At 36.9% G+C, this 17067-nt stretch overlaps 1 protein-coding gene across 1 annotated transcript in view; it reads right to left on the bottom strand.

Moving 5' to 3' along the window:
• The window catches only part of Rchy1 (ring finger and CHY zinc finger domain containing 1), a 19504-nt gene continuing 2437 nt past the window's right edge, over window positions 1-17067 (bottom strand). Inside the window, exons 2-9 of the mRNA XM_004629249.2 lie at window positions 13865-13984; window positions 13050-13165; window positions 10269-10347; window positions 5162-5206; window positions 5001-5059; window positions 4872-4898; window positions 3898-4018; window positions 1-643 (exon numbers count right to left, since the gene is read on the bottom strand). Coding sequence (XP_004629306.1) covers window positions 515-643; window positions 3898-4018; window positions 4872-4898; window positions 5001-5059; window positions 5162-5206; window positions 10269-10347; window positions 13050-13165; window positions 13865-13984 — 696 coding nt within the window. The 3' untranslated portion in view covers window positions 1-514. The remainder of the gene's footprint in view (window positions 644-3897; window positions 4019-4871; window positions 4899-5000; window positions 5060-5161; window positions 5207-10268; window positions 10348-13049; window positions 13166-13864; window positions 13985-17067) is intronic.

Here is a 17067-nt window from a genome sequence, read left to right on the forward strand (position 1 = left end):
CACTGTTGTAATATAACTTTATTAGCACTTATTACAGCAAAATTCATTTGTAGGCCCCAAAGGACTACTTTTAAAAAATTCAAAAGCATATATAAAGTTTTTAACCTGAAGGTAGAATTTATTCTCATCATAGCATAGTCCTTAAAGAATACAATGAGAATGAAGTCTAGTTCTATCAAGAACTAGAAATGAACTGTGTATGGAATGCCACTTAAAACAAAATGCCATGAAAATATAACATAGTGCTACGAGTTCCAGTAACAAACATCATTGGCTTCTAAACAAGTGATCCCAAAAGGAAATTCCAACCCAGATACAAGCAGGAGCTGTCCCCCAGTAGAGAGCTATGACACGATGATTCTACAGAGATCGTGAATCCATACTTGTACTAGGGAGGTGCACTGTGATGCCAGGACAGTACATACCGGCTCTAGTGCACTGATTATGACGAGTACTTTTCCACAGAAATTTTTTCTATCACAAATGCTACATTTTCTTGTGATGTACAAGCTGGTCATTGCTGATCCAGTGAAATTCTACGCCCTCCAGCTTGAGCAGTATTGTAGGAATTACAAATCTGACATTTCATGCCTAAAATATGGAACTGGACTGTGGATCGTCCATTGCAGTCATTGCAGAGAATCTGAAAAGTGAAGAGATACCTTCAAGGCAAGTTCTTCAAATCATATATACAAAAGCCATTGCCCATAATCACCTGACAATATCAAAGAAAGCACACTACATCTAAACATTTCACTAAGTGGCGATTACTTTTTACTTTCACTGAAAACTCTTTAAGAGGTTACTATGGTAGCTCTGAATTTAGAAAATAAAAATGCAACCTTGACCAAAAGGTGACTTATTTAAAATATGGTAGTTCTCAAATAATGCAAACACTACAAACAAAAATTAACCTAGGCATAATAAGATCAATACTACATATTTACAACTTAAAATATAACATATGATTTCATTATTTCTTACTGGCACTGTCAAATTTATGTCACTTAATGAAACTGAAATTTAAATTATGTTTAATTTTTTAGGTTTACTATGCCAAGTCCTTAGTCAACTATGCCTGAGGAATAAGTTCAAGCTTAAAAAGAGTATTTCCTAAATTCGAGTAAAGACAGAAGGGCTCCAATGTCATCCTAAAAATGACAAAACACTATTTAAAAATAAGTCTTTTCTGGTCCTTAGATCCTGAAAACTAAAGATGTCATCCTTAAAATCGATGAGTACAGCGCTAGGGATATATAGCTCAGTGGCACAAGCACTCGTTTGGTAAGCACAAGGTCCTGAGTTCAAATTCCTAGTACCAACCAAAAAAATAAATAAAATACATCACACTACTATGCTGTAAAGTGTAAGATTTAGAACAGTAAATGAAAATTTTCCAAATTCACTCTAAATTATAAGCTGGAAGATAATTCTTTTAAAAGTATTACCTAAATGTACAAAGACTGCCTAGAACAGACCACTGAAGCACCATTGTTTTTCCAATTTTCTAGTTTAAAAACTGTATCTTATTACTTGTGTTATCTTCATTTTTACTCACTTGGCTATTAATAAAACTGAATATTTCACACTTTAAAAAAAAAACAAAAAACAAAAAACTAAGACTGCCTAGACCCCAGGGAGGTTAGAGAACGACTGCTAGTAGGGACTGCACAAGGTTTCTTTTGGGATGATGAAAATGTTCTCTAAAATTGTGATGATGTTTACACAATTCCATGAATATACTCAAGGCAATGAAGTGTATACTGCAAGGAATGAGTTGTACAGTGTGTATTGTATCTTATCAAAACTAATGGTTAATGCAGAACTGAGGGAGAAAAAAAAGAAAAAAAAACTATTGTTTAAAAATATCTACATGGACTACACTACACTTTAGCTTCTGGTAAAAAAACAAATTACATAATTATGAATTCATACTCTAAGTGACCTTTCGTTGTCCATATTAATAACTTTTCAGTGAATTATGAAACTTTCCAGTATGAATCAAACCAAATCTTTCTCCCCCAGTATCAGGACCTTGTGCATGCCAGTCAGGCTCTTATGCCACTGAGCTGTCTCCCCAGCCCTCAAACCAAAACTTTTTTATTTGACTTTATTATCTGGTTTTTATCTTTGTGTGTATTTGAAGAAGTTTTGAAGATATTTAGAAAATGCCTATGTCGGAACATTATTACAACAGCACCAGAAAGCTTATCTAGCTTTCCCATTCTGTTCTACAGAGATGCTATAAAAAAAAAAAAGTGTCCATTTAAATAAAAGCCTATTATAGCAAAAGAAACAATGTTGTTAATCCTCCTTAAACTACTTGCCCTAACTTCAAACAAACTCATCCCACTGTTTCTGCCACATTTTGAAGGTCCTGAAGTCTTTGTTCATAAATGTCTCCAGCTATGCTGTCATGGCTGAGTTGATTCAAAACATTTACCTTTTGTGGCCATTTTGCCTTGAGGCAAGAACCAGAAATTGCAGTGTCAAGTCAGGTTTAAGGTGAGTAAAGTCACATGGAAATGTTTTTCTGAGCCTCTTTCTGTTAGATGGCACTTGTATTCACTGTATTGTTCAGCACATCTCATAGACACTCACAAAAAGGACTTTCAGAATTGCCGATGGGACATGCGCATTTGAAGTGAAGGCAAGTATTCTGAGGAGGAGTAATGGTAGTGTGCCTAACTGTAATAATTTTTTTAAATTTCAATGTTCACAATATATTTAGATCCCTTGTATAACTCAACACTGTGCTGAAAATAAACTACTATAGCACAACACATCTCAATGAATGGAAAATAGATGATCAACCCCTGTAAGGCAAAGCACAAAAGTACTTCTTATACTTTAGATTGTATACTAATTTACATCAAATAAAGTTAAAAAATAAACATTAAAAAAGAATAAAAATACACATAAAAAACAAGCATAAAAAAGAATAAACATTTAAAATCAAAATGTAAACTTCAAAAATCAGCAGCTGGGCCGGGGAGATACCTCAGCAGTCTAAGAACCTGCCTGGCAAGCAGCTCAAGCTCTAACTCCTCAGTACCACATGCTATCCCAGCCCCACTCTGAGACAGCTACGGAAACGGGGCATGGTGGCCCACACCTGTAATCCCAGTGCTGGGGAGGATGAGACAGAAGGATCACTGAGTCTGAACTATATAGCAAGACCCTGTACCAAATAAATAAATAAATATCTTATTTATTTCATTTTACTTTTTATATATTTAGTACAGGGTCTCACTACACAGATCAGACTCCTAGTGATTCTCCTGTTTTCAGCCTCCCAAGGTTGGAATAAGGTTTTTTTTTTTTTTTTTTTTTTTTTCCTCGAATGCCTTCAGGGCACTTTTGGCCAGCGGGAGAGGTGTGAGGTTCGAACTCCAGCAACCTGAGGCCGACAGCTTTGTGGAAACAGCCACTTAAAGGCCTGAGCTAGGGCCAGGCCCCCCCCAAGGTTGGGATTATAGATGCGCACCACCATACCCAGTCTCAATGACTGTCTCAGCAAGCCCCAGGGGGCAGGGCTGGCATGGCATGGCACACCAGGGATCAAACCTAATGAAAGTTTCAAAAAATCTATGTTTCCCTGAAATAAAACTGAAAATAAGTACAAATAAAACAGCAATAATCCCCCCCCGGGTCAGTGACATTACTGACTCTAGCAAGTAATGGGTAACTCAGGATCAAGTTCCTACCTGCCATCTAGTGTTGATGAAGATTGCACACATACTCTTAGAACTCTTTTGCAACAATACTAAAGTTTAAGATCATGTTATTCTTCTTACTAACCACCATTATTTATTAGACAAATTTTAGCATAGGAGCAAAATTTTTTAAAATTATCAACAAAGAGTCTGAGAAGTTCTAAGCATAGATTGTACTCACATCCACAGTCACATTCTGATATTCTGATGGCATCGGAGTCTGTGCCACCTCGTTATCCAGCTGTCTCCAGTAGCGAGTCATGTCTAAGGCAGAGTGCATGCACAGTGGACACCGGTAGCCTCTACAAGAGAAGATGGAGAGCAGCTGTCACTCACACAAGCAAAAGGTGTGAGCCAAACAGTACAGAAACCTTCCTAGGATGTCATCTTTATCTCCAGGTAATCTCCAGGAACCTTGGAAACTTCACTTACAAGGGTTAAATTAAATCATGTATCTTACACTACTTTTTTTTAACTCTTAAGTAATTTTCCTCAGTTCTTAACACACAATCAGTCCATTCTTCATAGAATCTATTTCCTATGTTTAAAAACACTAATGGAGCTACTCCTCAGTTAAATAACCTCAATTTCTTAAGTAACCTAGCAATGAAGAGATTGAGGTCCTTAAAAGTTATTCAGATTGTATTATTTCCTCTCTAAAAATCTGAAACAAGCTCCCTCTCTTTGGTTATAAATATTTCTGCTCATCAATTAGTAGGATCAAAATACGTTTAGTCTCCTCCTCCTAGCTACTTCTCATTTCATTTTAGTTCCCCTTTTAAATAAACTCTTTACCAATTTTCCTTGTAGTTCATCACTGGATCAATTCAATGACCTGACAAAATTTTTAGCACTATTCCTCAGTGTTTTCACAATACAATATTAAGGAACCTGGTTTTTGATAAGTGTGGCTAAAAGACAAGAGGTATCTCTCTTGAGTTGAGGGAAGAGATAAGTCGTAACTGGAATTCAGGTACAGCCACACATCCTCAAGATGGCTTGGCCAGGCTGACACTGTTCGTCTACCCTACCAATCTCAGCATAAGTATCTCCCAGGCCTATACTGTGTAAGTAGCAGCTGTATTTGCCCCTACTCCCTTACATACACAAAGGAAAGACATAATTATAACTTTTTAAAATTTTATCATAACTCACCCTTTCAACATCTGTTCATAACATGTTCTGAAAGAAAACATAACAGTATTTTAGTACAACAAATTCCCACTTCCTTTCCAAAAACTCCATTATTTCCAAACATCTTTGACAAGAAAAAGTTCTTTTTACCTATGTAAAAGATGTCCACATGGCAAGACATGAGCAACAACACGGGACGTGTGAATATCCTATAGGGGAAAACATGAGTGCTATATGAAGACAGTGTGAACACCCAAGAATCCTGAATCAAGAAGGGAGACTTCCAAGGTGAAAAAGTGTTTTTACTTTACCTCCAAACATATTGGACAATTCTGCCGAGAAACATTTTCAATACACTGTTTAAAAGAGAAACTCAGATTAATGAAAACTTAAACCAATAAAAATGCCAATTGTAACTATAGTACTGATAATAAAAGCTAATAAAACCAACTTACTAAAATCAATAGCTAACATTAATATATGATTCTCATATGTCAGTTTAAGTCTTTAATTTTCACAACAAGGTCAAGCTGGACACATTATCTGAAATAATAAAAATACTCAATAAACCTGAACACCACAAATCACCTTCATTTCATAGACAAGGAAAGGTAACAAGAGTCAAGATGTTATGGTTTACATCTAAAATGTACCCCCAAAGTCTCATGTGTTTGGAAGGTGATTGGATCATAGGGCAATGACTTGCTGTTAGGGTCTACTTGGGGGATGTTCTTCTTTTCCTGGTTCTCCCTCTCTGCTTCCTGGCTGCTGAGGGACAAACAGCTGTCTTCCCCCACATACTTCTGCCTTGTAGCCACCTGACCATGGACCAAACTCACTGAAAATTGTGAGCCAAACGAACTTCTCTTCCCCTAAGTTGTAGCTGTTGGATATTTTGCCCCTCAAAGGAAGAGTTGACCAATACAAAACACCTAAGATAACAAGGTTTGAAGTCTGTGTTTTACTAGAAAACTACAACCTTAAATTAGTAGTCTAAACTAATTAATACCTTGGTAACAACTGATCATACAGAAATTTAAGTTCATACTATTCAAGTACAATACCTGTATTAGAAAGCGCAGGCCCCACAAGTGAGTGAGAGGACTGGGGCCACAGGATCCTGAACAGACCCAGAACACAGGCCCGGAGAGTGAGTGAGAGGACCGGGACCGCAGGATCCTGAATAGACCCAGAGTGCAAGCCCAGCAAGTGAGTGAGAGGACCCAAGCCGCGGGATCCTGAATAGATGCAGAGCACAGGCCCGGAGAGTGAGTGAGACCACCCAGGGCCCACGGATCTTCATTTGACCCAGAGTGCAGGCCCAGTGAGGAACATTTCAACAGAACTCCCTGCAAAGAGGCTAGAGGCAAGACCCATCCAGTTGATTCAGGAGCAGAACATCTTGCCAGAGAGACACCAAGAATTCAACTCTAACGCCTGCAGCAGAAAGAAGTGGAGCACAGCAGCCAGAACCAAACAACACCCACCTGGAGAAATCCGAACTTTGTAGATCCAGACCTGGTGCTAAGGTAATAACTCTATCTAAGCTCTACACCAAAGGTCAGAAGACAGTGGTATACAAAATGACAAAGAGAAGGAACAAAATGTAGTCTCAGGCCCCGAGTCCACCCAGTACAACTACAGAAGACACTAGCACTGAGAAAACTGGAAATCACACGCCAGATATCTCTGAAATAATAGCGCTGGAAGTACAGAAACAACTGCAGAAAGGTATAGAAGAAAACAGATCAGAAATAATTTCAGAACTAAAAAATTTAGTGATAACTATAATCAAAGAAGTACTAAGTGCTTCTAAAGAATACACTGATAAAAAAAAATGGAGGAGAATATAAAAATGATGGAACCCCTGAATAAGCAATTTAGGAAAAAAATAGAATGTACGAAACAGGTTCAAAGTGATACACAGGAAATTAAAACCTCAATCACAAGCTGGTAAAACCGTTTGAGGGAAAAGTGAAAATAGACTTTCTGACCTTAGAGACACCATTGCAGCTAGCGAAAAACTAAGAAAAGATCTCTTTAAAACAAGTAGGATGTAGGATAAAATAATTTAATACCTGCAAGACGATGCAAAGATGAACAATGTGAGACTAATAGGCATCAATGAGAAGGAAGGTGCCAATACAAATGATATAAAAAGAATATGGGCAGAAGTAACAGCAGAAAACTTCCCAAATATGGGGCAACAATCTGACATTCCTGTAACTGAAGCATATAGAACTCCAAATAGTATCAATCCAATGAAAACCACACCCAGACACATAATAATCAAGATCCCAGAAATTCAGCATAGGAACAGTGTACTAAAAGCTGCTAAAGAAAAGAAACAGATCACATTTAAAGGAAAACCCATGAGAATAACAGCAGATTTCTCTTCACAAACCATCAAGTCAAGAAGGGCATGGAGCAATGTACTTCAAGTCTTGCAAGAAAACAAATTCCAACCCAGACTGATATATCCTGCAAAACTCTCTTTCAAGTATAATGGAGAAGTGAAATACTTCCATGACAAAGAACAACTAAAGAATTCCATAATGACAAAGCCAAGCCTACAAAGACTACTAAATGATGTTCTAGAGAGGGAGCAAATTGATCACAGCCTCATGAATGAGAATGGAAAGAACCCACCAAATAGGGCAAACAAACACAGGAGAATAAAAGGTACACAACAGTAGTCTTGCAGTTATTCTTTTGTGTTCAGCAGCAAAATATTTCCATCAGCAAACTCTACAAATGGACTTCTCTTCCACCCTATGGGTCATGATTCCACCTCAGTCTACAGGGTGGATTTCAAAGAAATAGCTGTAGCTCAGTTCCACAAGTGAGGCCTAGCCACCAGTAACTGTCACAGTCATTATGCATGTCCACAACACACTACAACTTTGTGTGATATTCTATCCTCAAACTGTTAGGAGTGCTGGTCATTTACTTGCCATTCCAGTATTTATCTTGTTTTACTCTTAGTACTTCTTTGCTATCACGAAAACTTTTTCTTAGTTCAATTGTTCTGAAACATTTAATTTTTAATTAATTAGTATTTAATTTTCCAAATATTGCTTAATCTTAATTTTTGTTTAAAAGTTATATCTTTGATTTACAAGTTATTTAAAAGACATTGTATGATATCTTCTAGTATTAGAAACTTTAAAAAGTATATTTCCATTTTCTGTTGACTTTACATTACTTTTCCCTGTCTTTTACACACACATACACATACGTATATGGAAAAAAAAAAAAATACATGTATAACCCAACATAAGATTGGTACTGTTTCATAGAAATCTACAATGACCTTAAATAAGGGTTCATCTAATATATCTTTTATATAGTCCTGCATAACTATCATATTGAGATATCTTTATTGTTCATCCAGGAGCATAATGCAACTTCTCTTGCATTTTGAATTATGCTCTTTGTTATTTCCTATATGCTACTTCTGGAGGTATTAAAATATTTCAAGTTTGTATAACTAGAAAATCTTACTATTAGTTTTCAAAGGTATGTTTGCTAAGTATAAAATTCAAAGAGGACAGATCTTTTCTTTCAGTCCAATTAATCTAGTTTCTTATACCCTTGGTCCTTTTTTTTCTAATGTGGAATAAGATGCTATTTAATTTTGTTCTTCCATAGCTAATATTTTTATGTATATGCTTTAATGATTTTTTCCTTCACAAGAAGTTTTGGACAATTTCATTTTTGTGCATCTTGGTATGATTTTATTTAAATGTCTTTGCAAAAGGTTCATTTTTCTTGGAAATGTCGTATTATAAGTTGAACTAAATTCAGAAATTTTAAATCTTTAAAAAAAATTGCTTGAAACTATTGTTTGAAGCAAGGTACAATTCCCCTATGATGAATGCTATCAGTATGTATATATAAAATGTGCCAAAAAAAAAAAAAATTCAAGGAAAAAAACCTGTATTAGCTCAATTAATTAAATAGCAAAATTACTATTTCATTTTACTGATGAGCTTGCTGAGACACAGACAGTAAGTAACTTATATACGTAAGTCCCAGCAGACTGACTGCAGAGCTCGTTAATTAGCTTTCAATACTCAACATTTGCTCAGATACCAGAAGCTAAGGAAAAGCACCCTGCCAGGACTACTCCTCGGTTTTAATGTGAGAATTTAGATAGTAGTCAGGACCACTTACAAATATACAGGAAACAACAACAAAAATCATAGGAGAAAATACACAGAGCCCTTTAAAGTCAGCAGAGCACAATATGGGACAAAAAATCTCAACAGGAATAAATTTTAAAATCTGGATGTAATCACTGCCTGGCTATTCATGAACCCTTTAGATATGGACATTGTGGCTAGGACCAGGCTCAGTGGAGATCCACACTTGACCAGTTCAACCAGTTTAGTCAAAAAACAGTGATAAAAAGAGATCATGGACAAGCACTTCTTTTATCTTATTCTCCTTATTAATAAGGTTAATCTCACTCACACATGCATTGTAACACCTCTGCGATCACAACACAGCTGACCACAGATGAGGTTTCAAGTGATGCACACCCACGAGGAGGTGAGCATGCAGTGGGCTGATGCAAGCACTATGGTTGCTCCAGGGACCAATCCCACACCTCAGGAGGTGACTCGCTGCTCACGAGCCTGCCTCGCTCACCACAGCCTATGCTCCACAGCCTAACTCGGACCTTCAGTCGAATGAATCCAGTTACATATTCTGTACAGTCATTACTCATTTTCATCTCCCTCACCACTCATCACAGGCCAGGCATCTACTATATCTCCACAAGACCCTCTTATCCCTTCCTCCTACTAAGTGTGCACAGTATGAAGCAAGTCATTTTAGTCTCTTTCTAGTCATTACCTCTCTCACTCTTGCTCGCTCTCTCACATACAATGCTGCTACTCACTGTTCTCTTCATCTAGAATTTTTTCTATTTGTAAAATACGATGTATATTCCATTCTAGGCCAATCCCCATTTTCTAACTTCTTTTAAAAGGTATAATCAGTACTATTAAATGTTTTTATTAGGTATCTTTAAATGAAAGAAGTCCTATTTTCAGATTGAAAAACTTTATGTATTAGAAAAATACAAAAATACTAACTTTTCTTAGAAAGCTATGCAGAAAGTTATACTCATGGCACTGCTCCTATTCTAATTTTAGAAGCACAACCAAGTGATGCACACATTGATTTACGAGGCTGTCAACATTACAGTAAGAATTTACAGAAATAAAGCAAACTGTTGATCAGATGTTCAAGGCATGTTTTAGTATCTACTTAATACTGCTTTTAAAATGCAAGAAATACAGACTTACTTGGTATTTTCTGAAAAATTATCATGCTTCTAAAACATTAAAATTCAAGCTCCTTTCGAAAAATATTTTGATACTTCAAAAATTATGCAAACTGAAGATATACCTTATGTTTTCCTTGAAGATTTACAGCCAGGCATAAGTTACACTTCAAACAGTGGAAAAAATCTTCCTTTGGACCAATCCTAACAAAACATATGAAAGCCAAAAGACTAAGATGTTTTTACAGGGATATTTTCTTTATAATACAACATCTAAAGTTAAGGGCCACATTCAAAAAACAAAAAAAGAAAAACTCCCCATCTCCGCAACATCCTTCTCTCCAATTATAAGCTTTAAACAGAATGCTATTGAACAAAACTTACTGCTGTTTTGTTTTGACTATACCATAATGAAGAGAGAAAAGATACATACAATTCATGTTTTATTCCTTACACAACAATTCTTTCTATACATGATACTTCGCAAATTTTTTACTTAACCATGTATCCTAGCCGGGGAGATAGCTCAGTAAAATAAGCGCTTGCTTGACAAGCACATGATCCCGAGTTCAATCCCCGGTACCACAAAAAAAAAAAAAAAAAAAAAAAATACATGTATATAAGGGATTACATCTGACTATAATGAACCACTTTATTTTTCGTAACAAATACATAAAATTCTTCCATAATAACAGTATTAATGTTATAGATACTCTATATTACTTTTAAATGCATTCTTTTATTAATAAAATTTACAATCTTCGGTTGCCACAATGAAAGATTAAGGATCCCTGTCAAGATACATTTTTTATAGGAGATTCCTGGAGTGAAGCTACTGAATCAGGAGCAACTGGATCGGTCATTAGGATACTGCCAAACTGCCCTCCAACAAAAAAATATTAATTTACCTTCCTATCCACAGTTCATGACAGTAGAGGGCACTGTCCTCACAACTGGGCCAATGCTTGCTACATGTATGATAAAAAAAAATAACAAGTCTACATTTCTCAAATTACAAGACAATGTATTTTAATGCTTATGAACCGTATAGTTTTTTTTCCTGTGGACTTTCTGTTGACATGTTCTGCCCATTTTTCTGAGGTATCTGGAAGGTCTGTAGATAGCCTGGATATTCATAAATTACACTTATCTTGCTGATTAGTCATCTGTCCCGCAGGAGCTTTCCTCCTCCTTTTTACACAGAGTCTCACTATACTGCCTATGTTGCCCAGGCTTGCCTCAAACTCAAGGTTTTCCTACCTCAGCCTCTCAAGTACCTAGAACTACAGGTATGAATGCACCTTGTCTGGATACAGCCACTTTTAATTCCTATGTACCATCAATATTTTCCTTTAGAGGAAAGAACAATTTGGATGAGGGAAAAGAGGAAAAAAAAACGAAGTAGAGGAAGGGGAAAAAAATATGTACATACACCAGATAGCTAAAATCATTGCACTACTGATTGCTATTGGTTTTCTGATGGGAGCAGTTAATACTTAATATTTTTATTTTGACCAATTTTTCATGCTTATATCTGGTAATCTGAGCAACTACTTTGAAGACAACAATATGCTGTATAATAACTACTGTTGAATTCCTATCATCTTGCTTTTTGAAATTCTGTATCGTTTCTAATGTTTTATCTATTTTTTTATTCTTTAAAAAATAAAATTAAAATATTTTCCTTCATAGCTATTCTTTCTACCTACTGTTTAGATGGTTTCTATCAACTAGACTATAAATATACTATCCTTTCTATATCGCTAATATTTCTGCTTTTCTATTTAAAAATAATAATTGATAGTCATATGTCATTTCCGTCCAAAGACAGCATTTGTCAATCTCAACCAATTTTGTTTTCAGTATCCCTGAGGAAATTTTTTAAAAATCAAAGCAGGGACCAGCAAGATAGCTCAGTAGAATAAGCATTTGCCTGGCAAGCGCAAGGTCCTGAGTTCAACCCCTGGAACTGGGGGGGTAATCAAAGCAAAGCTTTGCAAATCCTCCAGAAGGGTGGTCTTTCAAGGTGACACCAACACTCAAAGCAACTGCAGAACACACATTTCAAGGACTTCTGAGCAACGACAACAGATGTAATGATACCTCCTGAAATACCTATAACCATTTGTCTAAAACCTGAGACACCTTAATGTTGATACTCAAAAACTTATGAAACAATTATTCTATTTGAAACATAACAGGTATTCTGTAGGTCAAGTATTTCCTAACTACATGCCACTGAATGTGAAAATGGCTATGCCCAACAGTCTCAAGAGATCCACAGGGCTCAATTAGCAAATTAGAAGGCCTGAGCAATGGTGTAGGTTTAGTACTTACCATATTTTTAAAATTATAAAACTTCCATCATAAAACATCTACTCTGTACCGCAGTCCAGATCATTTTCAATCAATTCTGTTTTGAAGACTAATATTTTATGTTATTATTAGAGAGCTCCTACAGAACAAAGGGGAAATCTATTTTCTTTAATAAACTCAATCCATTTGCGATTACAATATGGATCTACTGAGCCCTTTCATAAATCTGATACAATGAGTCCTTAGTGATCTTATTCTTTTTTGACATTTTAGTATCCTAAGAATTTGTTCAAATTAATTAGCAATTATTTCCAACTATCCTAACCAGAAAACTAAAATGGGAAGCACAACAGAAACACCTGAAAAAAAATGATACAATACAAAATAAATATCACTAACAATAAAACTGTATTGCCCAAGTACATTAGAAGTAATCAGGAGGCTGAGCATGGTGGCACATGCCTACAATCCCAGCACGCGGGAGGCTGAGGCAAGAGGACCCTCACAAGCTCAAGGCCAGCCTGAACTACATAGTGAGATCTGGTCTCAAAAAAAGAAAGAATCAGGAAAGAATATTTTACATACAGTACCTACAAATTCCACAGTTTTCACAGTGATATTGCTTCTTATCTTTGTCAAACAGATGGCATATACTACAGTAATATTCTCCAAACAATGTGCTACAATCTTCACAAGACTGCTGGGCCTAAAAACAGAGAAATAAATATTGGAACACATCACTGAGTATGGTGGTGCACCCCCGTAATCCTAGCACTCAGGATGCTGAGACAGGAGGATTGTTGCAAGTTCAAGGTCAACATGGATTACAAAGTAAATTCAAGGCCAGCTTGAACTACAGAGTGAAACTCTGTCTCCAAAATACCCCCCCCCAAAAATTGGAATAAATGTACTAAAACTTTTTGAATTACTATTTGAATATTGAGATTTAATTTTTTTTTTTTTGAGACAGGTTCTCACATTGTAGTTGAGATTGGCCTTGAACTCTGTGTAGTTGAGGAGAGCACTGAATTTACAGTGATTCCCCTGCATCAGCCTCCCAAATGTTGGAATTACAGGTATGCACAATCATGTCTGGCACTACCTATCAAAATTTACACAGAAGTATATTTAACTTATTTTTGTAAGTTTTTACAAATTTAAACCAAAGACACTGCTTACTCTAAGAGTTAAGTCTTATTTATAATTTTTTGACTAAATTGTTTCAAATTATTTTGATTTTTTTTTTTTAAAAAAACAAAAAAGTCAGGCATGGTAGTACATACCTACAATCATAGCACTCTAGGGGGTTGAGGCAGGAGAATCAACATTTCAAATCCAGCCTGGGCAACTCAGTAGTCCCTACCACAAAAGAGATTAAGACAGAAGCAAAAACATAAAACCTTACGCGTTGGATTTTTTTACAGTTGATGCACTGTACTTCTTGTACTTTAAAGCGATCTAGCTGATGATCCTCATTGTTATCATGACATAGCCGGCAGGTATAAAGCTTGTCACAACAAGGTGCCTACAACAGGGAGAAAGACATACACAAGCAAAAGAAGTTAACTATGCAAAAAGAAAATGCCTTTCTCTTCTCCCTGAACATCGGCATAGACTAATGCCCAAAATAAGTCACCTGCTAACTTTACAGTTTCCTGCCATATTTTATGTTAAGTATTCCTTCAACACCTCCAACATTAAAACACAAGAATTATAAGGGATAGAAGTCCCTAATCTAAAAAAGTAGTCCCACAACACCTGGATCATTCTCAGCCTACAGTAGACAGCCAACCTCTTTCTAGACATTTCCATATAAATTTGCTTAGGTACTTCAATTCCCAAACACAAAATACATGTGCATTTATTCCACTAACACTAAACATCAACCACATACCTCATACTAGAGACACAACAATTGTAAGAAGAGATAGCCCTTGTTTCCAAGCATGCCAAGGATGGCACCTAACCACCAAAAGCTCTTCTTGCCTTCTTTCTGGGCACCTGAACATGCAGCTATGCTGTGGTGTGCCAACTGGATAACCTAAAACTTGGCAAAAACAACAGCACCATGAAAATATGCATCCCTAGAACAAAGCTCCATCAGAAATCAGGATCACCTACCTTGGACCTATGAGGTGGAAAGACTAGACTCTTTGCTGTTGTTATCCTAGGGAGCAGATCAAGATATTTTCAGACAGTGGACTGACCTAATGCCCCCCAGGACTCTAAAACCTTGCAGAGCCTATCTGGAGGTCCCTTAAACCAAGATCTGACATATTCCATTCCTTCTAAACTGTTCGGCTCTGAGCTGGCTTTGTTTTCAACACTAGACTTTTAAATATTATCAGTGATCTGCATATCTATGACAGCCTTCCTACTAGTCAGTTCCTTGGCTTTCTCACTTTTGTGGCTTCTCCAATCCTCCTCAGTAATGACAGAACAAGTGGGGCTAGGGAGATAGCTCAGTAGAATAAGGGCTTGTCTGGCAAGTGCAAGGGCCTGAGTTCAATCCCTGGTTCCGTCAAAATAAATAAATAATAAGTGCTTCACATTTTGTTGTTGGGAACTTTACATTCTTAGAAGTTATTAAACAGACCAAGGAGCTTCTATTTACTTGTATTATATATACTGATGTATATGTCATAAATTATAACTGATAGGTTTTTATTTATACAAAACCATCAAGTTTCACATGTAACAAACATCTTAATGAGAACAACTATATTTCCCCCTCTCAAAACATCTAAATTCTCATAGTATCTGCTTCCATGTTTCATCAGTGTAGTTGTAATACATGATAAAATTCTGGCCTCACACAAATGTGTAGTAACTGGGAAAGGAAAGCACATTTTAAAGCTTTTTCAAAGAAATGACTACTACACGAAAACTCAACAACTGTTAAAGGCCAATTACCAGACAATCTGAAATCACATAAACAAAACTGCTTCCTATTTGATTAAAAGCCATTTACCTGCCTCATACTTGGAATGGCTCTTTTACCCAGGCATTAGTTATCTGGTGCTATGGTTTGTGTCTAGTTTTACCCCCCCCCCCAAAGCCTCATGCAGTCATGGGGTGGGGACTTCTAGAGTTTGAGATTAACTCATGATCCACTGGTACTACGGGTGATCCAAGGCTGGGATTATGGGTGTGAGTACTTTCCCCAGCCTGAGGCAGATAGCCTGAATGTAACATAAGAGACAGAGAAACCAGCTCTCTGTTGCCATTGTTGCTGCTACTCCATTTTACTTGTGCTCTCTGCCACTGCCATGAAAGGCTGTTCTCTGCCATGTGCCACTCTGCCTTGGAGCCAGCTGAGTATGGACTAAAACCTCCAGTAACTTTGAGCTAAATAAACCCTTCCTTCCTTCCTTCCAGTTGGGTTTCAGGTATTTGTCCCAGTACTGAAAGAAGAGTAACTGAGACACCTGGAAAATACACCTCATTGAATTATATATAGATCTTGCAAATGTTCACACATCTGATGTGTAATCAAAAGTTCACATTCATTAAAAGTCACCTGGTATTGGCAAATTAAGATTCCAATACCAAGCTCACTTAAGTTAGCTTGAATTTTATCAGTGGCAAAAATACTGCCAGTTGTTTCCCTTACAATGTGTCTTGATTCTCTTTTTTGAGAAAATGTCTGCCAAATACACAAATCTAAGAGCACAGTTTGTTCCATGAAAAAAGTGACTAGTTCACATCACAATCCCATTACCTAAGAACTTTCCCATAAGACAAAGTACATGATAGAAACTGCCAATTTGGGGGCTGGGGAGATGGCTCAGTAGGGACTGGGGAGATGGCTCAGTAGAATAAGTGCTTCCCTGGCAAGCCCAAGGGCCTAAGTTCAATCCCTGGTTCCACAAAAAAAAAAAAAACTACCAATTTTGTCAAACAGAATTATTAAAAAGACATTCATGCAGGAATGAGACTGTATCAAGCCTTTACTGCTTTACACAATAGTCTTAATATAGTAGTCTTTACTGCTTCACACAGTAGCTTTACTGCTTCATCGATGGCATTTTTAAATGTCACAAGCTTTAAAAAAAAAAAAAAACATAGACAGGCATAGTGTCACACCTTCAGTAGGCTGAGGCAGGAAGATGCCACAAGTGGAGGACAGCCTAAGCTACATAGTAAACTCAAAGCCAACAAGCACTACACCCTATTTCAATCAATGCACCGATACACAGAGTAGCCCAACACTGCCTTGATTCAAGCACAGGTGCTAGCGGTTCTCACCACTCCTCTCCACTACCTGTGCATGTGTCCGCACACTGCAAAGGATAGATGATGTCCAAGTACTATACTCCTAAAAGTTTCAACCCCTGCATCAGGGGCCCTCATGGTCTATTCATCACATTCAGAGAACTGCTGGCCCACTACAAAGACTGTTCCCTCCTTCCATTTCAATTTTAAGAACGAAACTGTAACTACAACCTCTTCTCTATTAACTCCAAGGCCTCCTTTGCACATAACCTACTGCCCTCCTCTCCTCTTCAGACTCATCTACTAAGACCCAAATCCTAGTCAAGTCTACTGTCTCATATTCAACCCTTACTATGCCTAAGGAAAAAAAAAAAAAGGACCCCATACTGTGGG

This window comes from Octodon degus, unplaced genomic scaffold (assembly GCF_000260255.1).
Source record: "Octodon degus isolate 3935 unplaced genomic scaffold, OctDeg1.0 scaffold00028, whole genome shotgun sequence".
Taxonomy (NCBI): domain Eukaryota; kingdom Metazoa; phylum Chordata; class Mammalia; order Rodentia; family Octodontidae; genus Octodon; species Octodon degus.